Below are 24,918 nucleotides of genomic sequence, written 5' to 3'. Positions count from 1 at the left end.
GGCCACGGGGCTCGAACCCAGACCTTCTTGCTGTGAGGCGACAGCGCTAACCACTACACCACCGTGCTGCCCCGTGGTAGGAACTTTTTTAGAAAAAAAAAAAACTCCTACCAGCTTGGTAAAGTTAAAATATAGGACTTTGTCGCCTATTTGATATTCGTGATGGGAGGCTTTTCGGTCGTAGTAGGCCTTTTGCCCTTTTACGCTCGCTTCTATTTATCTGTTGAGGGGTCTGACCTCTGTAACAGTCTTTTAATCTCAGCCAACTGGGCTTTTAAAGAATCCAGCTCTGAGCGGAACTCACCAGGTTGGTCTGAGTCACTGTGTCGGTCATCTCTACTCCTACGTTTAGAGCTATGGTCGGAATGCTCCTGCCGTTTCTGGCCAGAGCAGGGATGACGGTCTTGCTGCCAGCCGCCTTGTTCCCTACAACCCTTCTCACATGATGAGAGGCGGTTGCCATAGTCACTGTGGACTTGCCTTCGGTCCCTCCTGGCCTTACCTTGCCGATTCTTCCACTCACCCTGGTGATGGCTCGGCAAGGGGCGGTTCGGACCGGGATTTCTCCAGGGGGGTCCCCCTTTTGGAGCTTCGCCTCCTAAGGCTAGCAGGGGCCCGTCTGCATCCTGGAGCCTAAGGACTCTGGGTTCATCATCGTTTCTGTCTGTGGTTTTGACAATGGTCTCCCAGGTCATTTGGGCTAATTGCCTAGTTTCCCTCATCGAGTAGAAACCTTGTCGACACGCCAGTGTGACTTGAGTCTGCACGCTTGGGTGGAGGTTATGTAAGAAGAGGGATTTGGAGCCTCTATCTTCTTCCAAGCCTGGTGTGCTACTACCCTGGAAATAGGCAGTACGTAGCCGTCTATAATATTCCCGAGGCGCCTCAGACCATTTCTGTTTCATTTGTATGGCACACGATATCGCGGAGGTTTCATCCGTGTATGGCGCATATTCTTCCCTCATGCAATTACGAAGTTTCGAATAACTATCGCGAACGTTTGGGGTAGAGTCTCTAAAGAGGCACGAACGCTGCTACTGGAGGTCTTCCAGATCAGTTTAAGTTTCTCTCGCATTGTGGCTTTCAGTACGTCCATCAGGCATCGGTCAATTTCTCGTAAATAATCATTTACATTAGTTCTTTTATTGTCGGGATCGAATCGCTCAACATCTTTGGCAAGTAGGTCAATTTGCCGTAAGCGAAGGGTTTGGTGCACGCCCTTGTGCGACCTTCTTGGCTCTCCTGAGTACTCACTATCTAGGCTACTCTGGTGTTGCTCCCATTTCACACTAGATTCATAGCCTGATTCATCCGAAGATGGATCAGGGATACTGTAGCACACTGACCTGGGTGTGCTATGGTTCTGGGCTCAGGGTGAGCACAGTACGGCTCCACCCTGGCTAAACGACGAAGTCGTGTAGCGAGTTGATGGAGTTTGGCGGGGTGTCTGGTCCTCGACCAGGTAATCTACGGTGTCCGGTTCGGACACCTCTTCCCGCTCTGAGCTTCGGCGCATTGTTGGGCATCTTTCATGCCCCTCGTGCTCTTCTTTGGGGGTCTGCTTCTCAGCAGCCCTCTTGGCAGCCTTTTCGGCTTTCTCTAGCCTTCCGGCGCAATCATCAAGGGAGGTTTTCAAGAGCTCACACTCCCTATGTAAATCATTATTATCGGCTGCCAGCTTGGCGTTGCTGGTGGTCAGCCGGTCAACCTCTCCGTGGAGGCGTCTGATTTCTGAATCAGTACTTTGGAAGTATGACAGGAATAGCTTGCCTAGTGCCGCTTGGACACTAATAGTTGTTCCTTTTGGATTTCTCATATGTTTTATTGAGTTATCTATGGTTATTTTGGCATTCACTCTTACTCATGTTCCTAATGTTTGCCTTTTCGGAGGCAGAGCAGTGAATGAGGTCTGCGATGACCTGAAGGAGAGACACGTCTTGAGCATTGTCTTCAATTTCTGAGACACGAGGGGATGCCATTTTACTTAGATTGGATGTTATGTAATTAATTATTCAATGAGTTAATTTATTAATTAATTTTTATTAATTAATATTAACTATGTAATTAATTAATCAAAGTTTGGTTTTGTTTGGAAATGCTATCTCTTATCCTAAGTTATGAATAGGTTATTAGTATTTGTGATATGGTTATCATGCTACTTTTAACCATCTAACACACCTGGGGATATACCTTGGCAACTGCTGAACCAAACTGATAGTTTACCTGTTGTTGCAACAATATTCAAGAAGTCTACACCAATCTCCTCACACGGGGCACCAATTTAATGTAGGTGCAATTGGTAATTAAGTGATCAGTCTCATTAAATAATACCATAAATTGTGGTGCTTAATAATAAATTACCAAACAGCTAAATTATGGTATATTCCAAATTATTATGATCACTTACCGTATTACATAACTCATATGCACCTTGGAATTCTTTTGAGATTGGGCGACTTCAAAAATACCGGGACAACAAATAAAAACACACAGTTTCAATAATTAATTTAATTTATTATAGCAAAGATTAAAAAAAATTAATAATAGACCCCTTCACATGTTTGTAAACAAACCGACCGTTGCCAGGATGCGCGCGCAGCCTGGACCCAGAAACAATGGTGCTGCCCATAGACCAGCATTATGAGCTGTCAGATTATGCCAAACAATTGTCGTTACAAGATCGAGAATCGGGGATCCCAGACGTCCACTATTTAGCGGAATTCCGCTATTTTCTAGCGAAAGTTTTTTTTTTTTTTTAAATCTGAGCAATTCCAGTGTTATGGACGTGACACTTGAACTCAAAATGGCAACAAATGACCCAGTGCATGTTTTATTGTCTCCCAGTATTTAAACAGGTGTTGCATATTTTAAGGCTGTACCATACTGGAGAAGTGATGGAACAAGAACAATTCCCATAGTACATCTAGGGCATGCCAGAAAATGCCAATAAAAGATGCATTATGGATGTGACAGAAAAAGTATCACTTTTCTTGGGTGACTGTACATTTTTATCAAACTCTGAAATTGTAAACCGAATGTCAAAATGGAGATATCCATTTGATAAAGGGGTCCAAGGTGAATATTAAAAAATCTTTGTTTAAAATATTTTGTATTTTATGCAGAGTTTCGGAAGGAAAAGTCAGCGTTATGGATGTGACGAAATTCTGTTATGGATGTGACGCATCTGAAATAGACATGGCATATGTTTAGAAAATCAGCAATTTAACCACCATAACCCTTTGAAAAACTCTCTAAATATCAGCTAAAACTATCAAAGTTCTTAAATAATATTTAGGATGGCTATTGTCTTGCTGTTTTGTGGATTTTAGCATACATTTCTGTGGCTTGTGGCAATAATATAGAATTGTACATGATCAAAGTTATTCGTGTCATTAGCTAAAGTAGTGAAGGTGAAGGGAACAATTCTTGTGACAAATTGGTTCAACTTATTCACATCTGTAAAATACAGGCCTAGGTGATATCTCTGGGAGTGGTTTTGATGTATTACATGTTGCTTTATTTTTGCATGGTGAGGTTGACATTTACATGGAATTGCCCATCTCTTGTATATCCATTAAAAATATGTTTAAGTAAAATGACCAGCAGAATACGTTCTGATTTGGTTTGCTTGTTTAGCGATGTTTTCGTCGGCTTCGTTTGTTCTTGTTGACATTTGGGAACACTCGGAAGTTAAATTGATGTAAATATGACTGTAAGCGATAGAATGAGACAATATGGCTGTGCCCATTTGCTAGAAAACATGTTTTAACTCCGTTTGTGCTTTTGTTTCTAATGCGGTGAACTCAATTTAATTCTAATGTGTTGAACTTAATTCAGAGCACTGCAGGAACATCAGAAAAGCAGAAGGAAAGATCAGAGAAACAAAAGCAGAGAAAACTGGAGGAAAGACAGAATGCACCCCAGAAAAGAGCATCAAATTCCTTTGCAGTGAAACCTTTCAAAAAGAGAAAGGTTTAAATCAAATATCTCCAGTATTTGATGTACATATGTATATATCTAATATTACTGAATTATTGATTTCTGCTCATATTCATGATTTTTGAAAAATGAATGTGGCTTATATTAGACTAGTTTTGACATTAACTTGAAACAAAAAAAATAAACAAATGAGATGAACTATGGATACTATTGTTATAACAAAATCAGTGGAATATTTAGGCAAGTATATTCTTCAAAGCTACATTTTCGTCTAATTTTTTTTTTTTGCCACTTATGTCATTGATTACAAAATATGGCATCAAATAGATACACATTATTGTTAAATTCTGTTGCTTTTCTATGTTAAATCTATGTAAAAAATGTGTTCTATAGCATCTTTAAATGTTAAAATCTCAACAGCTTCAGGCAGCCCCCTTGACCTGATAGTTTCTTACATTCCTCTATTTTTTTCAATTACTGCTGGGATCCCTGGAGAATGCTACATAAATAAGTTAACTCTAACAAGTGGACATCGCCTACCGGATCCACATTTAATTAAAAAGAGTGGACGGACGATGTTGGTAAGTTCCCTGGTATACAATGGCCAGATATATACTCGTACCTTATTGACAAGACTTCAGTGTACACCCATGAAAAACTTCGTGCCTACAAGTCTTTAGACGCATATGATTATGTACGGGCATGTACAACTTGATTAACAATGGGACATTCATATTCATTTTGTTTTAATCAAATTATGCCAGTGATGTGATGGCAATGTGGCTTTAGCTACAACAGCAAATACCAACACTAAACAACAATTTGCAGGAGGTAATGGCATGAAAGGAATGATAGTGTAAAGAGTGCAGCTAAGAGAAATCAGAGCTGCGTAAAAAGCGAGAGGCAGAGACCAGAAATGAAACTGAACGGGGCGGGAGCTAGGTTAGAGCAGTCAACGTAAGTTGGCATTTAGAGTGAGGGCACACAATTTTACCTTTCCATCCTTGCTTTAAAATTGTGATTTTCGGCATACAGAAATAATGATGGCACAAAATCTGGACTGCTTGAGTCAAGCGAGACCTCTCCTACAAACAAAATTGCATGCAAAGTTAACATGCTAACAATATTCATTACATTGTGTAACTATGACCCAGCTAATCAGACAAACGTTACCAAAGTATTTTGCTACATCGTGGAGGAAGTGACGTAGATGATCCTGCCCAGGCATGACATAGGTCAACGCGGAAGTTGGTTGATGGGAAATGTAGTCTCTTAAAGAGACGGGCTGTTGTAGTTCTTAGACGGACTGTGTTACCTACAACTCCGTTTTCCACTATTTACACACAGGCATGAAAACGGAGTTTTCAGAAATCTCCACTTTGCCCGGAGTTTTCACAGATATCCGTTTTCAGTGACTGAAACCTCCGTTTACATGTAAATGAGAGGTGCAACTGCATAAATAAATATGCGTCTTCATAGATATCCGGCAACGTGTAAACGCACCATGAGAACGCGTGTCGCTTTATAGCTCTGCGGAACACTGGGAGCTGTTTGAGATGTGCTATCCTGGGGTTTAATATTGAAGGCACGTTCACGCTGTCCCTCTTCTTCCTTGTCACCTGCTTCCTCCTTTTCATCACTTTGTTCGCACTGAACCCATTTTATAACGCCATCCAAGAAGGCTTTGTAAAACTGAAATTTTGGTTCGTACCAGTCTGTATGATTGGCCTCTCTTTCATAGTCCTCTTTTATCAATCTCTGTACTGATGCTTGCAAGTTATTAAACTCAATGAAAAATCCCTCAAATAACTTAATTTGTTTCTCAACAGTTTCTTTATCTTGGCCGGATTCAATAAGGCTGTTGATTTCGTTACGTTTATGTGTTAGAACACCAAGCTTCCCTCTGCGTGTTGCAATTAACTTAAACAGTTCTCGTTCATTTGAGAAATCCTGGTCTTCAGTCTCTTCCTCAGTCATATTGAAACTTAACTCAAAAGCTTTAAACACAAAAGTTCATTAACTTAAAAAGGTTGAACACAGCGCAGTAGGAAAGGCGAAAGGCAGTGCGTGCACAGGCCGGTTCAGTTTGTAAAGTGCGCACGGCGGCCCGTTCAGCAGTTCAGCCTTATTCTCACCAACCAGAAAAGTCAGTCAATCCTACAAGCACGTAAATCCACATCCACGAACTCCCGACAAGTAATCCACAAGCTTGCGACAACGCAGCTTCCAATCTTCCAAAACCGTGTGCCTGCTGGCGTCTCCAAGCTTCTAAACTTTCCATACACCCTTGAGCACTCACGCGCACTCCGCTAATTAGCGCAGGTGACCCAATTAACCCTTTCATGTACCGGGCTCCACTTAAGGCCAACATTTCATATCTCTAGCTGCTTTATCCTGTTCTACAGGGTCGCAGGCAAGCTGGAGCCTATGTTGCAACAGAAGGCTTGGTTCATCTTAGAAATGGTCAATGCACGACATAGGGGATGGCATATGAATCCCCAAGAACATCACAAGAAACTAAATTGCTATAGAGCATAATTTTTTGATACTGAATTTTCCCAATTCAGGGATTATTCTTTTGAGTACAAATTCCAACCCTGGACCCACGAGAGGGAGGGAGGGAGGGTCGGGTCGGTCGGTCAAGGTCATGGATCAAGAATTAGAAGGTTTTGAGGTTAAAACAGCAATCATTGCTAGTAAAGGGGTCAAGGTATTGTATACAGAATTAGAAGGCTTTGAGTGTAAGCAGACAATTAAGCCTAGTGGGGGTATCCAGTCAATCAGACTTGTTTTAAGGGGTATTCCCCACAACCTCTACACCTAAACTTAACCGTGATCCCAGTACCTAACCCCAACCCCTAATCTCAACCACTAAAATCAAATCTTGGATCTAGACCTTCCCCTCATCCCGTTCCCGAACCCTGGTTGAGGACCATCAGACTGATCACCAACCCTTTCAACCAACATCCAGATTAAGGTACAGAAAGATTGTTTGCTCGGGAGTGTGGTGACTGGGCTGTTGGGGGTGAGAGAGTAGATGGACTTTGGACAGGCCCATGCAGAACGCAGGCCCCAGCTTTTGCTGGGGCAAAGGAAAACTCTCACCCTCCCCTAATCCTAACCAGAGGTAGCCTATTTTGGGGAGTGGGCCAAAGATAGCACCTTCTGGAACACCAAACTTTACTTTAGCATGCATACAAAAGTTACCATTTACGTATACAAACTGACAATGATCAGTTAAATAAGACCTGAGCCAGCAGAGGACCGTTCCTTTACCTCCAATGACATTTTCTTGTCTATCCAGCAGAATGGAATGATCAGTGGTGTCAAAAGCTGCACTAAGGTTAAGCAGCCCAAGCAAGGAGACACACCCCTGATCAGGAGCCATTGGTTGGTCATTTACTACTTTAACCAGTGCTGTGGCTCTGCTATGATATCTAAATCCTGATTGATACCTTTTATGGATGTTATTCCCATGTAGATATGAGCATAATTGTTATGCCAGTTTTTTCTAGGATTTTGGAGATAAAAGGGAGGTTTGATATTGGCCTTTAATGGGACAGCTGACAAGGGTTGAGGTAGTTTCTTTTAATCAAGAGTCTGACAACTGCTAGGTAAAAGGATTTAGGTACATAGCCATTGCTAAAAGAATAACTGATTGCTTCTGGTGTCATTTGTTTAAAGAATCATATAGGTAAGGGGTGAAAAAAATCCCCACAAGTACACAAGGTGAAGATTTTGATTGAATAAGTTAAGGGCAATTCCATGTAAATGTCAACCTCACCATGCAAAAATAAAGCAACATGTAATACATCAAAACCACTCCCAGAGATATCACCTAGGCCTGTATTTTACAGATGTGAATAAGTTGAACCAATTTGTAACCAACCTAATATGTCACTGTCAGTCTTTCTTTCTTATAATGTAAACCCAAGCTAAAACCAACTTTGATCATGTACAATTCTATATTATTGCCACAAGCCACAGAAATGTATGCTAAAATCCACAAAACAGCAAAACAATAGCCATCCTAAATATTATTTAAGAACTTGGATAGTTTTAGCTGATATTTAGAGAGTTTTTCAAAGGGTTATGGTGGTTAAATTGCTGATTTTCTAAACATATGCCATGTCTATTTCAGACGCGTCACATCCATAACGGAATTTCGTCACATCCATAACACTGACTTTTCCTTCCGAAACTCTGCATGAAATACAAAATATTTTAAACAAAGATTTTTTAATATTCACCTTGGACCCCTCTATCAAATGGATATCTCCATTTCGACATTAGGTTTACAATTTCACAGAGTTTGATAAAAATGTACAGTCACCCAAGAAAAGTGATACTTTTTCTGTCACATCCATAACGCATCTTTTATTGGCATTTTCTGGCATGCCCTAGATGTACTATGGGAATTGTTCTTGTTCTATCACTTCTCCAGTATGGTACAGCCTTAAAATATGCAACACCTGTTTAAATACTGGGAGACAATAAAACATGCACTGGGTCATTTGTTGCCATTTTGAGTTCAAGTGTCACATCCATAACGCTGGAATTGCTCTTAAATTAGTTCGGTCTCTTTAAGGAGTGTAAAACACAAATCATTGCTCATAGTCATAGTGTTGGATACTTATCAAATTGTCTAGTTTCAAATTAATAGTTTGATATTTTTGCCTGACATTTTCAATTTTGCCATTGAAATAAAACTTCATTAAGCCATCACAACTACATATTGAAGGTTTGCATGTTTCTGTGGTGGTCTTATTCCTAGTTAATTTTGCAAAAGTATTCCATAAAAATTTAAGATTATTTTTGTTATCTTCTATTATAGTGGAGAGAAACATTGAACAAGCAGCATTAGAAGCTTGTCTCTGGAGTTGCAGTGGCTCTCATTCCATGCTAATTGGAATACTATCAATTTTGTTTGACACGATTTTCTAATTTTACATGTATTTTGTATGTTTTAAGGTGCACGTGTGATTGTTATACCAAGGTGCTAGGTTTTTTTTCCTCCTGAATTATTTTCTTTTAAGTGGAGCTACATTATCTAAAGTAAAGCAGAATGTTGACTCGAAGCATTCAATTGTCTGATCAAGTTCTGTGAGGTCTAATGGGGATCCAATCATAGTTGATAACTCTGGGAAACTACTGATAAAACTTTATGCAGTAGTTGATGTGAATGTACTTTTGATGTGATGGTGTGCAAGGTGCACATTATTGTTAAGACATTTCAAAAAAGATGAGGTAATGGTCTGAGGGAGCATCAGACTGTGGAAGTATGACTATATTTTCTATATTTAATACAAATGCAAGTGCTAGATCGAGTGTGTGACCACTAGGAATCATACAAAAACCTGAACAAAAATAGGGTTAGGTCCTATGACATTCTGATTCACCCCTACTGATTCTGTTCTCAGAGTCTTCCAGGTGATCAAAACAAATAATGTCTCTAACACTTAATTTGTTGTCTAAAGATACAACCAGGTTTGAGAAATTCCACAAATTCAGAAACAACTTCAGAATTTAAACCACGGGTCTGTAAATAATTAGTTGAATCAACTGCGTAGATTTTTTTTTTTTTTTAGCTACATACATTAGGATAAAGAACTTCAATCATACTGAATTTTTGTTCAGGTTTTTGTACAATTCCTAGATTATTATAAGCAACTTTGATGCCTTCTCCTCAACCAGTGAGACGAGGTAGATGCATATAGTTGGACAAGCTTCATTTAAGTGCTCCGTACTCATTTGGTTTGATCGACATTTCCATTAAACATTAAAATCCTGATCAGTAATAATTCCATGAACAATTAGTCTCATGCTGCAGTACTACACTGATAAGTGTTACAGTTAAATCATTATTTGTATGGTGGTAATTAATGACAACTTAAGAGCAAAAGAAAACATTAACAGTCTCATTTTAAACATCACTACAAGGTTACATATTTTAAAACAGTCATAGAACACTGGTCTACAGCCAAAATGCTTCTGAAATAAATATAGTCAAACTTTACTAATTCTGGATCGCTGAGAACGAAAATGAAACTTAAAATTATTCATTGGCTCGTTTTCAAGATTGGTTCTATGAATAAATCTGAGTGGCTTTGGATAGTACTACTTACTTTTTTGGCAAAACAATGAATGATGCAATCTGAAGCCAGTATTGCATCATACATGACATTAGGTTATTCCTAGAAGTCACTGATGATGCATTCATAAGTCAACTGACATCACTCTGCTGAACAAACTGGTCTTATATCAGCTCAAAAAAAAAAAATCATGCAGTGCTATGCACTCGAGATAAGAGATGCTCCGTTTCATGAATACAAGAGGCAAGCTGCCAATAAATAAATAAAAACCCACTGCGTACACACAGAATAAGGACGAAACCTATTCAGTACTTATACATAATTGGTTTTTGCAATTTGGTTCATAATAGATTTCATTTATATAAACTTTTTGCTGATTTTCTAGTGTTACATAAAGGGAACAGGTGAAATATCATGTAAACGGACCATAAACACATGGAGACCTAGTTTTACAATTTATATTTAAAACATTACGATCTATACAATGTACATAAGTATAACATTTAAAATCTTAAATATCTTGGAAGCGTAGGTCGCGTTAACCGACAATTGTCCGTCATTGACGGATTTTTTTTTTTAGCTATGACGGAAAAATCTGAAGGCCGTCGGTCATTTTGACGGATGTTTACCGTTACCAATAACAGTAATAGCCTAATAATAAAACATAATGAAACACACAATTGAAATGATTGGCAAGTTGTGGCAGTTTTCTTACATACAGTATACATAGTCTTCACTGCCGTCACTTTCAATCTGAGCCGACGTTGCGGCAGTCTTGATGTTCAGTGCATAGGCTACTCATGTATTGAGGTATTTCACTCACGTGACCAAGTCATGTGATGCTGCCATTTTGGACGGCACGGCTCGAATCAGTTTGAATGCGAGGAAGGCGACAAACGAAAAACATAAAAGAAAAAGGAGTGAGATGCAGAAAACACCTTCACTATCCAGTGATGTAGGGCATTTACAGGGCGAGCAGAGGGAGAGGTATTTGCAAAAATTGAGGTTAGCAGGCTTAGAGAACGATGTTTACCTGCTTCCACCAGGATTGTTCACTGACGTACGGAAGTACACGAAGCCCTCGTCTTTACCTGACTTCGGCCCACAGGATCTGTATACCTATGTCGTTAAAAACCCATCGCCATACACAGGTATTGATCTGAAAGCGTATAAGAGTTTGGATGCCTACAAATATTTTGTCAGGCTGGGTAACATGCCTACATCAGTGGGTCGTCCCTGGAGCCGGTGGTCGCCATCTGATTACAGCTAAGGTTTGTTCACATTTTCATTTACTTTCCGTCCTCAGGATAAACAAAATGTTATTAAATGTTATTGAAATAACTTCTTAGTCTGTTGAGACATGGCCCGTTATAAATTTGCTGTTACCAGGCAATGACCAAGAACTGTATTATTAGGGTCGGTGTCTGTGTTGTAGCAGTGTACTAGCAGCTAGCCGTTAGCACTAGCTAATGTCAACAACATCGTAGCTAGTATGTTACTGTAGCAATATTTACGTTCAGTCATTTGGATGACTGTTAAAACCTTTCAGCCTCAAGTTTTTCCTTTACTGGATTTACTAGTTTACTGAGCTAGCGCGCTTGGCCGGGCCGGGAGCCATCGCGCGCTCTCCGGCCGGGCCGGGAGCCATCGCGCGCTAGCTCAGTAAACTAGTAAATCCAGTAAAGGAAAAACTTGAGACTGAAAGGTTTTAACAGTCATCCAAATGACTGAACGTAAATATTGCTACAGTAACATACTAGCTACTGTTGTTGACAGCTAGCTTGCCGTCCAAAATAGTGGACACCGGGGCGTCACGTGACCCTGTGACGTCAGGTGAAATACCTCAATACATTGTAGCCACTGCGCAAGGCTGTTCCCCCCATCGCGCTCCTGACCGCGCTCTCACTTTTCTAACCACTAGCACAGTGAGATGTATTAATGTTTCCCTTCTCTGCAGAAGACACGCCATTTTTGCTATTAAAAAAAAGAGATGCATTGGGTTGTTTGTGTCGTTTCCCTGCCTGTACGTCTTAATGCAATAGCGCTCATTTAGGCTAGTTGTTTCCTTGTTTTTAAAATGAAACAAATGCCGATTTATTGTATTCTTCCCCAGCAAGCTTAGGAACATCACTGCTCGAATATCTGCTAAACTATCATTTTAATGAGAGCACGGGTAGACAAACTAACATTTAAACATAACTTCGTTTTATTTAAGACCTTCCGTGTCAGGTTCCAGGCTCCGCCGAGCCGAGCCGCGGGGTGCAGCTGCACCACTGGTGCAGAAAGACCGCATGCTGCAGGATTTCCTCCCTATGAAGAGAGTACTAGCAGGGTCGGGAAATCCAACTTTCAGAGGCTCTTGCCGGCTTCTGATCACTTCCCTGGGAGAAATGTTTCCCGACTTCAGAACTTTGGCTGACGTGGCGCTGCTTATTCCAGTCTCCAGTGTCGCAGCAGAGCGCGGGTTCAGCCTTCATAATAAAATTAAAACGTCTATGAGAAGTCATCTGTCCGAGGCAAAGACGCAAAATTTAATGACAATTGTCTCGGCAGCAGTCTCCATTGACGACTTTGATTATGCACAAGTGAGCTCCCAATTTAAATCCATGCGGGCCAGAAAGAAGGTTTGAGCTCACGCAAACAGGTCAAATTAGATTGTCACTTAAATCGTTGTAGTGGACTGTTCATATTTTAACTGCAATTGTCTTGCTACGTTGTAAAATAACATTGTTCATATGCCCGTTAAGGCAGAACAGCCGCAATATTTTTAGCGGAGGGAAAATGGGTTCACAAGTGACCGAACGTCAGAATCTCTGTTCATCTTTTTGCATCATAAATACATAAATAAATGATTAAATAATACAAGCTTGTTCTGTGAATTAATTTTTAAATGAAAATGAGTCCATGAAAACACAAGTTATTAAATATATAGCATTTATAGCCTATATACATTGTCATTTAAAAGTTAAAATAAAATGACAGATAATAATGGACAATGACGGAATTTTTACGACCCTGTCCGTCAAAATGACGGACAATGAAAAAGTCTAACGCAACCTTTGCTTGGAAGCCATAGCTAATCAGCTGATTAACTGTCACTTCTAATTCAACACACCAAATTTCATAATAGCCGACTTCATCTCTGAAGCAGACAACTTCTGAAAAATTGTTGACCAGTGCATACATGTCAAGCTTTGGTCAATCAAACCTATATAACCAACCTCCAAAATCCTTATTTCCCTTATAAAATCCTTATAAGATGCAAATTAAGATAATTTACCTAAAATTTGAATGATAATTAACAATGATATATCCCCGTTACTTTTTATTCAATATTAATAACAATAAACATTCAGAATGAATACAAAGCTCCAATGTTTGACAAAAACACAAAGTGTCACTCTAATGTTCTGAATTGTACTCCATGACAGCTTTTTTAGCACTCTGCACCAATACCTCACTCGGCTGCATGTCACAGCAAGTGTCTGTGTTGATCTTACACTGCAGTACGCCAGGTCAGTGTGTCTGCATTCAGGTTCTTTCTGCTCTGCATCTTCCTGACTTGAGAGAAAACTCTCTCACAGTCAGCATTACTGTGGGGTAAACAGAGCACTGCCTAACTTGAACTAAAACGCCCACTACCTTGTGTTTTCTGTCTTTTCCAGTTGTTGGCATATCAGTTTTTGAGCGCGCAAATACTGTCATCAGTGGCTGATTTTGCCTTGCATTCCGCTGATGTAGTTTCGATTTGAAATGTTCCTTCACATCATACACTCCCGATGCTGCAACTTTGATGTCACGCACACACAGCGTGCAGGAGGCTGCCGGTTGGATTATGCCATTGAAAAGGTCCTTCCATTCAGGGAAAAACCTACCGCTGTATTGTGTTTTGAATTTCTTTGCCGGAGTGCCCATTCAGAATCTTTTCAGTCGCTATTGAAAGTCGCTCAGGTGGAAATACGCTTTTCAAACAAAATGTTTGAAACCACAAGATAACGCGCGATTTCATAAGACTCTTTACTGGCTGTGTTGCAAGGATGGACGGCGGTGGAGCAGACAGAGAGCCGGAAAACTACTTCCTCCAAAAATATATTTTTTATTTTTTTCTATTTTCAAAACTTTTCTTAAAATAGTACAAATATTTACAGTACACCAACCAAAGGTTCAAATTGCCAAAAAGAAAACTATACAAACAAAATAAGAAAACACAAAAATAAAGAGGCTTCAAGTTTGTCAGACTAAATTAAAAAGACCCTGAAGAAAACTATTAGTCAGCCAAACCACAGTACCTTCCAACAAGACGTTCCAACCACAGCTGAAGCTCTGGAGCTACTGCAGAGCTCACATACCTGCAGCCCCGCCCACAGTTGAGCCCAAACTGCAAAATTAATCAATCAACTAAATAATGACATCCTAAATACAAAATAACAATTTAAAGAAACAAACACAAATTATACAAACATCCAAAATAATTTTCTTTAACCAAAAACCCTTCAGTGCATAGTAAAATACATGTTTCCCCAACACCAGTAAAACACCCCCATTAAAATAGTCCGTTCTACCAAACACCCGCGAAACCCCTCCATAACAAACCAATGGTACAGTCCCTCAGTTTCTCGCAACAATGTGGAGCTCGCGTGATGAGTTACTAAAAACTATTTTGTGTTATAAAAATGCTAGAACTAAATAAACTTGATGTTAGAAATAACCGGTTTGTACATGTGTTTCCTAGACCATAGGCAATGCTTAACAGATGGGAAATGAAAATGCTGAGAAATGTGTGATGCGTTTTACATGAGTGGAGCCAAACAAATGTTACTAGAATGCCGGTAGGCCTTTCCCTGCACTCGTAACAAATGTTGCTCTCGTTAGAAACTATGGCAAACGGTGGAGTATGAAATGCTTGAAAACCAGTAATACCCATACAGAAAACAGTAATGGAAATGAAGTGCAACTCACAGCGACAGGTCAGCCAAGATGTCTGAACGTTGCCAGCAGATTGCTGCCTATGCGCTTGTGAGAGAGAGGTGTGTGTGAAGGTGTGTGCGCGCGAGCGTCACGGCTCACTCCGTGACAGGCTGTCTGTGCTTTCTTTGGTGTACAGTATGTTTGTAAATGTTATGCGCTCTTTTATCATCGTGGGAATTGATTATAGCTCTAAATAAATATTGAAGTTTTTTTTTAAAAATCCGTATAACTTTATTTGTACGCCCGTATACTACGTTTATTGAATCAAATCCGTATAAAATACGGACATTCCGTATAGGTTGACATGTATGCCAGTGTAACATGAACAATAAAGTTCAAAGTACAGGTCATTTTCAGTCAAAACTGTAACAACCATATTTAATTTGACAACTTTAAATCATGCAGTGTCTCCTGAGTTAGTGCACTTGAAGGTCTTAAATGTAACTAAACAAGCAAACATCTTCCCACACTGAGCAGTGATACGGCTTCTCTCCTGTGTGAATGCGCTGGTGTGTTTAGAGATGACTCCGCTGAGTAAAAAACTTCCCACACTGTCAGCAGTGATACGGCTTCTCTCCTGCGTGAATGTGCTGGTGTCGTTGGAGAGCACTCTGCTGAGTAAAACTCTTCCCACACTGTGAGCAGTGATACGGTTTCTCTCCTGTGTGAATGCGCTGGTGTTTTTGGAGATTACTCCGCTGAGTAAAACTCTTCCCACACTGTGAGCAGTGATACGGCTTCTCTCCTGTGTGAATGCGCTGGTGTGTTTGGAGCGCACTCTGCTGAGTAAAACTCTTTCCACACTGTGAGCAGTGATGCGGCTTCTCTCCTGTGTGAATGCGCTGGTGTAGTTGGAGACCACTCTGATGAGTAAAACTCTTCCCACACTGTGAGCAGAGATACGGCTTTTCTCCTGTGTGAATGCGCTGGTGTATTTGGAGATTACTCTGATGAGTAAAACTCTTCCCACACTGTGAGCAGAGATACGGCTTTTCTCCTGTGTGAATGCGCTGGTGTAGTCGGAGATCACTCTGACGAGTAAAACTTTTCCCACACTGTGAGCAGTGATACGGCTTCTCTCCTGTGTGAACGCGCTGGTGTAGTCGGAGATAACTCTGCTGAGTAAAATTCTTCCCACACTGTGAGCAGTGATACGGCTTCTCTCCTGTGTGAATGCGCTGGTGTGTTTGGAGATCACTCTGACTAGTAAAACTCTTCCCACACTGTGAGCAGTGATACGGCTTCTCTCCTGTGTGAATGCACTGGTGTCGTTGGAGATCACTCTGACGAATAAAACTTTTCCCACACTGTGAGCAGTGATACGGCTTCTCTCCTGTGTGAATGCGCTGGTGTATTTGGAGATAACTCTGACGAGTAAAACTTTTCCCACACTGTGTGCAGTGATACGGCTTTTCCCCTGTGTGAATGCGCTGGTGTTGTTGGAGATTACTCTGAAGAGTAAAACTCTTCCCACACTGTGAGCAGTGATACGGCTTCTCTCCTGTGTGAATACACTGGTTTTTTTGGAGATCACTCTGATGAGTAAAACTCCTCCTACATTGTGAGTAGTGATACGGCTTCTCTCCTGTGTGACTGCACTGGTGTGTCTTGAGTGCATTCTGATAACTAAAACTCTTTCCACAATCTGAGCAGTGGTGAATTTCCTTCTGTATATCATTATGGGAAGTATCAGAATGGATAATATCAGTTGATGTTGGTTGACGACTGGAGCATTTGGAGGGGATCTGAAGCTTATCTTTAATCTCTCCTGATTCTTGCAGTCTCACGTACTCTTCATAGTGGCATCTCTGGACATGCTTGTCGAGGTAAATTGGAGATGCATCGGAACGAGGGCATGTGGAGCATGAAAAGACTTGCAGCAGAGCGTTCTTTACTTCTGGAGAAATGAAAAGACAAAAATAAATTGAACATGAAATGCAACAAGATTATAAAATATAACACTAACCCAATGTAAGGAGTGCTTTTACTGAAACTTAAATCAAGATTCTACATGAATTAAGACTGAGACAAAAAAGGTTGCAGACTAAGATATAGCAGCCTCTAGCTTGGAATACTGGGAGATTCAATAAGGTCCTGGAACAGCAGCTATGCACAGCATTGGCCATAGCCCCGTGGGTCTGAGCGACCAAAGGGGAGTTGTTGGTTCCTGTTGGACATCATGTCAAGTCTAGGTAATGGCAAGCCTAGCCTTATTTACATCTCATCCAGGATTGAGAAGGAAACTCAGCCCTCACATTCAAGGTTCTGAAAGATCCAAAAATGGGCCTTATTTATCAAACTGGATATGGATAGATTTATTTGCAAATAGTTTCTAGTAGCATTTACACAAGCAAATATGTATTTTCTATCTGGATTTTTTATATGGATTAGGTTGTCAAGTTTAAAAACACTTATTAATTTCAATTACACACTAATTTCATGAAATTAAGTTCTGTGGGATTTTGTGAAGCCCCATGATTCATATTAATGCAAATGATGAAAGCAAGCCAACATCCATAAATTAAGACATATAACAATAGTCATTCAATTTAAATATAGGCGTATAAAAAAAGGGACACACTGCATCAGTTCAGATGGCATTCAAGTAGGTCTGCAGCAGTAGGAATTTCCTTACTGCAGTATTTGAAGAATGCCACTGTGTGATTTGTAGTAATAAAGCAACCAAACCTCCATGTGTTTAATTGTTCGTTAATTCATCAGACACCATTTGTTCCTTAACATGTTGAAGTTCTTCAGCTGCAAGAGTTTAAAGTGCATATCCTGGACCTATTTATTTATTTTTATATATGAAAAGTATGTCCCTTTACACACACATCCAGAAGGGTAATTTTGCACAAGACCATCTGTCGACAGCAGAAAAAAATAAAATAAAATGCATCTGGAAAAATCCCAAGGGAGTCTGGAGCCAGATTCGTGACGTCACCTGCGGAAGCGCCAGCAGGCTGCAAGCGCTTGCACGGTTTAAGTGCACAGCCTGTGTAGACCAAGCGCTCCCATTTCTCTCTCATTGTCCGGTCTTTTGGGAAACGATGAGGACTAATCCCATCATGATTGGTGTTGCTACACCTCCTACGATACATCTATTAACCATTTTAATAATTACGTGATAATAGTGAAGAAATTTGCAGAAAACCACCAGGTCGTTTTCTCATAAACAAACCAGCGCTGACGTAGGATTCAGAGGGAGGCGTTCTGCACGCGACATCACGAAAATCAGTGTTTGCTGGGAAATTCAAATGCCAAGTTTTTCCAGAGGCAGACCGATTCGCCTCAAATGGCTTGATTTCAACTGAATTTTTCTGGTATTGCGCAAGGTAAAAAAATTTCAGAGAATGCAGAATGTTATAGATATTTGACCAAAGTTTAATATAAAATAGGAGAATTACATTGATGTTGCTCTTAAATTTACCCGTGATGTGCACTTTAAGGAGCTAAAATTTAACATAATTAAAAAGATAAGTTCTCCATGGTATGACTCTTGTAGAATTATTGAATTCCATAAAAATACTAAAACTGTTATTGCTTGTTAATAACCATCACATATGCTCCTGAAATAAAGCAAATGTGTTGCAATTGATTTTTATAATGGTTGATGGGTTTGACTGACATCTGCATTATCCAATTAACAACTTTGCTTGGTTCAGACACATTGCATGTGTGTTTTCAACTAACTTCTTTCCAGCCAGCTGGTTATATTGCACTGAAGGTATTATAATGCCGCCCCCAGTGTTTCTGTAATATGGGGAGGTCTAACATTATCCTATATTATGTGTTTGCTGTGACAGGGCATTCCCCCCCGATTTCTCCCCAATTTTCTCCCTAATTTAGCCATGGCCAATTCCCACCCATCAGACTCCTCTCCAGTATCACATAACAGCTACCAACCAGGGAGGGCTATCATGTGCTTCCTCCAAGACAAGAAACACCAGTTGACCACGTTTTACTCATACAATGTCAGGGGGCTGCAAAGCACACTCGGACGAAAGCCCAATCAACTTGCTTCCTATTAAATGTGCTCTCACACACCCATGACTGGCCAGTGTAACTGACAGGGCAGAGAAGAGAGAGCATGCCATCTCTCCCTCCCAGAGAGCCCAGACAATTTTGCTCTCTTGAGCTCCCAACCACAGATGATTGTGGCGTCATCAGGATTTGAAAAAGTGGCAATATCTGGATGATGGGGAGGATGACGGGGACAACACTTTTCTGTTGTGCCACTCGGGATCCACAGAGCATGCATTTTACACTACTTCTGGTTAAACTGGGCATGATGAATAAAACTACAACAATATCTTGTGGTTTACCATATACAGTGGTGCTTGAAAGTTTGTGAACCTTTTAGAATTTTATATATTTCTGCATAAATATGACCTAAAACATAATCAGATTTTCACCCAAGTCCTAAAAGTAGATAAAGAGAACCCAGTTAAACAAATGAGACAAAAATATTATACTTGGTCATTTATTTATTGAGGAAAGTGATCCAATATTACATATCTGTGAGTGGCAAAAGTATGTGAACCTCTAGGATTAGCAATAAATTTGAAGGTGAAATTAGTCAGGTGTTTTCAATCAATGGGATGACAATCAGCTGTGAGTGGGCACCCTGTTTTATTTAAAAAACAGGGATATATTAAAGTCTGACCTTCACAACACATGTTTGTGGAAGTGCATCATGGCATGAACAAAGATGATTTCTGAGGACCTCAGAAAAAGCGTTGTTGATGCTCATCAGGCTGGAAAAGGTTACAAAACCATCTCTAAAGAGTTTGGACTCCACCAATCCACAGTCAGACAAATTGTGTACAAGTAGAGGAAATTCAAGACCATTGTTACCCTCCCCAGGAGTGGTCAACCAACAGAGATCACTCCAAGAGCAAGGCGTGTAATAGTCGGTGAAGTCACAAAGGACCCCAGAGTAACTTCTAAGCAACTGAAGGCCTCTCTCACATCGGCTAATGTTACTGTTCATGAGTCCACCATAAGGAGAACACAGAACAACAATGGTGTGCATGGTAGGGCTGCAAGGAGAAAGCCACTGCTCTCCAAAAAGAACATTGCTGCTCGTCAGCAGTTTGCTAAAGGTCACATGGACAAGCCAGAAGGCTATTGGAAAAATGTTCTGTGGACAGATGAGACCAAAATAGAACTTTTTGGTTTAAATGAGAAGCGTTATGTTTGGAGAAAGGAAAACACTGCATTCCAGCATAAGAACCTTATCCCATCTGTGAAACATGGTGGTGATACTATCATGGTTTGGGCCTGTTTTGCTGCATCTGGGCCAGGACGGCTTGCCATCATTGATGGAACAATGAATTCTGAATTATACCAGTGAATTCTAAAGGAAAATGTCAGGACATCTGTCCATGAACTGAATCTCAAGAGAAGGTGGGTCATGCAGCAAGACAATGACCCTAAGCACACAAGTCGTTCTACCAAAGAATGGTTAAAGAAGAATAAAGTTAATGTTTTGGAATGGCCAAGTCAAAGTCCTGACCTTAATCCAATCAAAATGTTGTGGAAGGACCTGAAGCGAGCAGTTCATGTGAGAAAACCCACCAACATCCCAGAATTGAAGCTGTTCTGTATGGAGGAATGGGCTAAAATTCCTCCAAGCCAGTGTGCAGGACTGATCAACAGTTACCGGAAATGTTTAGTTGCAGTTATTGCTGCACAAGGGGGTCACACCAGATACTGAAAGCAAAGGTTCACATATTTTTGCCACTTACAGATATGTAATATTGGATCATTTTCCTCAATAAATAAATGAGCAAGTATAATATTTTTGTCTCATTTGTTTAACTGGGTTCTCTTTATCTACTTTTAGGACTTGGGTGAAAATCTGATGATGTTTTAGGTCATATTTATGCAGAAATATAGAAAATTCTAAAGGGTTCACAAACTTTCAAGCACCACTGTAGTCAGTTTTGCAATAGCAAGATATGCAGTGGGCGGACTTCACGTGTCTCAAAGGAAGCTGATAGACTTCACCCTCTCTGGTTGGTCACGGTCATATGATCGAGAAGACCTACCTGGTTGGTGGAACAGGCCAAAATGAGTTCTCTGGGGAATGCTCTAGTTATTGCAGACTGCATTGTACAACAGCTTTCATCCCAGAAACACTGGTAGGCTCAGAAATGTCACGAAATGATGCAGAAAATAACCTCTATAACCTCTTAAACAAAAGTAACACCTTGCTGTCTGGTTGTTCCTGTAGGTGCAGGACTGAGTTCTTTGGTGTACTCCTCTTCATGCCACACCAAGAGCTCCTGTCCTGGGTTAATGGATCGACAGCAACGATACAGAATTCCCCCTTGATACTCAAATGCCACAAGATTCTGTTCTTCTTCATTCCGAGCACAATTCACATACCTAAAAGAGTGAGGCAACGTTTCAGAAAAAGGTAAAAAATCAGATCAGAGTTACAGACTTGGAGAAAGCATGGTGGAGATATCAATGATATGAAGATAAAGTTCTTCCAACAAATGAGGAGCTGTAAAATCAAATCACTAAAATGACCCAACAGCTAGTGTACTGCTCACCTCATCCAATTCACATGCGTCTCTCTTTTGGCATCGATGTATTCTTCACACTGCATGCTCCTGTATGCCTGTAGAAAAATACCACATTTACTTTTTTTTTTTACACGAAATCAATACAGTGGGGCAAAAAAGTATTTAGTCAGCCACCAATTGTGCAAGTTCTGCCACTTAAAAAAATAAGAGGCCTGTAATTTTCATCAAAGGTACACTTCAACTATGAGAGACAGAATGGGGGGAAAGAATCCAGGAAATCACATTGTAGGATTTTTAATGAATTAATTGGTAAATTCCTCGGTAAAATAAGTATTTGGTCACCTACAAACAAGCAAGAATTCTGGCTCTCGCAGACCTGTAACTTCTTTAAGAGGCTCCTCTGTCCTCCACTTGTTACCTGTATTAATGGCACCCGTTTGAACTCGTTATCAGTATAAAAGACACCTGTCCACAACCTCAAACAGTCACACTCCAAACTCCACTATGGCCAAGACCAAAGAGCTGTCAAAGGACACCAGAAACAAAATTGTAGAGCGGCACCAGGCTGGGAAGACTGAATCTGCAATAGGTAAGCAGCTTGGTGTGAAGAAATCAACTGTGGGAGCAATTATTAGAAAATGGAAGACATACAAGACCACTGATAATCTCCCTCGATCTGGGGTTCCACGCAAGATCTCACCCCATGGGGTCAAAATGATCACAAGAACGGTGAGCAAAAATCCCAGAACCACACGGGGGGACCTAGTGAATGACCTGCAGAGAGCTGGGGCCAAAGTAACAAAGGCTACCATCAGTAACACACTACACCGCCAGGGACTCAAATCCTGCAGTGCCAGATGTGTCCCCCTGCTTAAGCCAGTACATGTCCAGGCCCGTCTGAAGTTTGCTAGAGAGTATTTGGATGATCCAGAAGAGGATTGGAAGAATGTCATATGGTCAGATAAAACCAAAATAGAACTTTTTGGTAAAAACTCAACTTGTCGTGTTTGGAGGAGAAAGAATGCTGAGTTGCATCCAAAGAACACCATACCTACTGTGAAGCATGAGGGTGGAAACATCATGCTTTGGGGCTGTTTTTCTGCAAAGGGACCAGGACGACTGATCCGTGTAAAGGAAAGAATGAACGGGGCCATGTATCGTGAGATTTTGAGTGAAAACCTCCTTCCATCAGCAAGGGCATTGAAGATGAAACGTGGCTGGGTCTTTCAGCATGACAATGATCCCAAACACACCGCCTGGGCAACGAAGGAGTGACTTCGTAAGAAGCATTTCAAGGTCCTGGAGTGGCCTAGCCAGTCTCCAGATCTCAACTCCATAGAAAATCTTTGGAGGGAGTTGAAAGTCCGTGTTGCCCAGCGACAGCCCCAAAACATCACTGCTCTAGAGGAGATCTGCATGGAGGAATGGGCCAAAATACCAGCAACAGTGTGTGAAAACCTTGTGAAGACTTACAGAAAACGTCTGACCTCTGTCATTGCCAACAAAGGGTATATAACAAAGTATTGAGATGAACTTTTGATATTGACCAAATACTTATTTTCCACCATAATTTGCAAATAAATTCTTTAAAAATCAGACAGACAATGTGATTTTCTGGATTTTTTTTTTTCCTCATTTTGTCCCTCATAGTTGCGGTATGCCTATGATGAAAATTACAGGCCTCTCTCATCTTTTTAAGTGGGAAAACTTACACAATTGGTGACTGACTAAATACTTTTTTGCCCCACTGTATATGGCTTTAAATGAGGTTTACAGAAACAAGAACAATGACTCATGCCAATATTATTAAGCCTCATGAAGGCTGAATTAAAGGTTTTTGACTATCGTAAGATTCACAAAACAGCTGACAAGCTCCGAGATGAATTTAGTAACTATAGGAAAATGCAGGCAAGGCTTTATCAGAATTTAGCCAAAGGAAAGGTTTCTCATAAAAGGCTTTACTTCTGACATGGCAAAGCTGTGCATCAGACCTCTCTGATAAATATCTATCTGTCCCTTGTGTTTTGATCTCTAAACAGGCAACTACAAAAATACACAACTTTAAGTCAGTTCTGTCTCTAAATGGGTTTTATATAAAATATTTTTGATCTGTACAAGTAATATTTATTTGGGCGCCAATGTTGTTTTAGTTCAGTGTGGTAGTGTTCATCTTTAATTTAAATGATTTTAAATTTACTTTTAGTCTTGTGTCCTGAAAATAGTAGTTACATTTTAGTCTTTTTTTTTTTTTGGTCAAGATTATCAATGGAACTCAATTTTAATTTTAGTCTAATTCTATCAATGTTTTAATCATAATTTCCTCAGATAGTTGCATGGTACTTGTAAAATATGCCCTGCAGTTTTAAGAGGGCCTGTTGCAGCAGGGGTTTAGCCGGATTCCCCCCCAGCATATGGCTGGTTTTGTCTATGCAGAAGTTACAGTACTCAGCATAAATGAGTACACCCCTTTTGAAAAGTAACATTTTAAACAATTTCCAAAATGTTGACGAGACAAAGTTTTATAATAACATCTGTTTAATTTATAACGTGAAAGTAAGGTTAATAATATAACTTAGATTACACGTTTTTTTTTTTTCAGTTTAACTCAAATTAGGGTGGTGCAAAAATGAGTACACCCCACAACAAAAACTACTACATCTAGTACTTTGTATGGCCTCCATAATTTTTAATGACATCAAGTCTTCTAGGTATGGAATGAACAATTTGGCGATATTTTGCAACATCAATCTTTTTCCATTCTTCAACAATGACCTCTTTTAGTGACTGGATGCTGGATGGAGAGTGATGCTCAACTTGTCTCTTCAGAATTCCCCAAAGAAAATAAATTTTTTACACCACAAAGGTGAAGGCTACAAGATGATCAGCAAAGCTTTACTTTATCAGTCAGAATACTGTAGACAAAGTGGTACAAAAATTTAAGAAAGATGGAACTGCAACCATCTCACAGAGATGTCCAGGTCGTCCACGGAAATTAACACCTCGACAGGAGCGTCTTCTGATGAGAAGAGTTGAAGAAAATTGGCATGCAAGTTCACTGCAGTTACCTAAAGAAGTAGAAAGCCAAACTGGGGTGACTATTTCCGGTGACACAATACGGCGTACACTGCAGAGGAATGGCATGCATGGATGCCGTCCACGAAAGAAGCCTCTCCTAAAGCCCAGGCACAAAAAAAGCCCGCCTCGAGTTTGCCAGGGCCCATGCTGACAAAGATGAAGCCTACTGGGACTCTATACTCTGGAGTGAGGAGACCAAGATAAATGTTTTTGGAACTGATAGCTTCAAAACTGTATGGCATCGCAAAGGTGAGGAATACAAAGAAAAATGCATGGTGCCTACAGTGAAACATGGTGGTGGCAGTGTC

At 40.3% G+C, this 24,918-nt stretch overlaps 1 protein-coding gene across 18 annotated transcripts in view; it reads right to left on the bottom strand.

Moving 5' to 3' along the window:
- Positions 1–24,918, bottom strand: part of LOC132867671 (zinc finger protein 271-like) — an 806,111-nt gene that overhangs the window by 260,377 nt on the left and 520,816 nt on the right. For all 18 annotated transcript variants that reach the window (XM_060900654.1, XM_060900653.1, XM_060900645.1 and 15 more), the window contains 2 exons: positions 21,563–21,630; positions 21,214–21,392 (listed from right to left, as the gene is read on the bottom strand). In XM_060900654.1, coding sequence (XP_060756637.1) covers positions 21,214–21,392; positions 21,563–21,630 — 247 coding nt within the window. The remainder of the gene's footprint in view (positions 1–21,213; positions 21,393–21,562; positions 21,631–24,918) is intronic.

The sequence above is a fragment of the Neoarius graeffei genome, chromosome 19 (genome assembly GCF_027579695.1).
Source record: "Neoarius graeffei isolate fNeoGra1 chromosome 19, fNeoGra1.pri, whole genome shotgun sequence".
Taxonomy (NCBI): domain Eukaryota; kingdom Metazoa; phylum Chordata; class Actinopteri; order Siluriformes; family Ariidae; genus Neoarius; species Neoarius graeffei.
The sequence above is the reverse complement of the archived record's forward strand: the minus strand, read 5'-3'. Positions and strand labels throughout refer to the sequence as shown.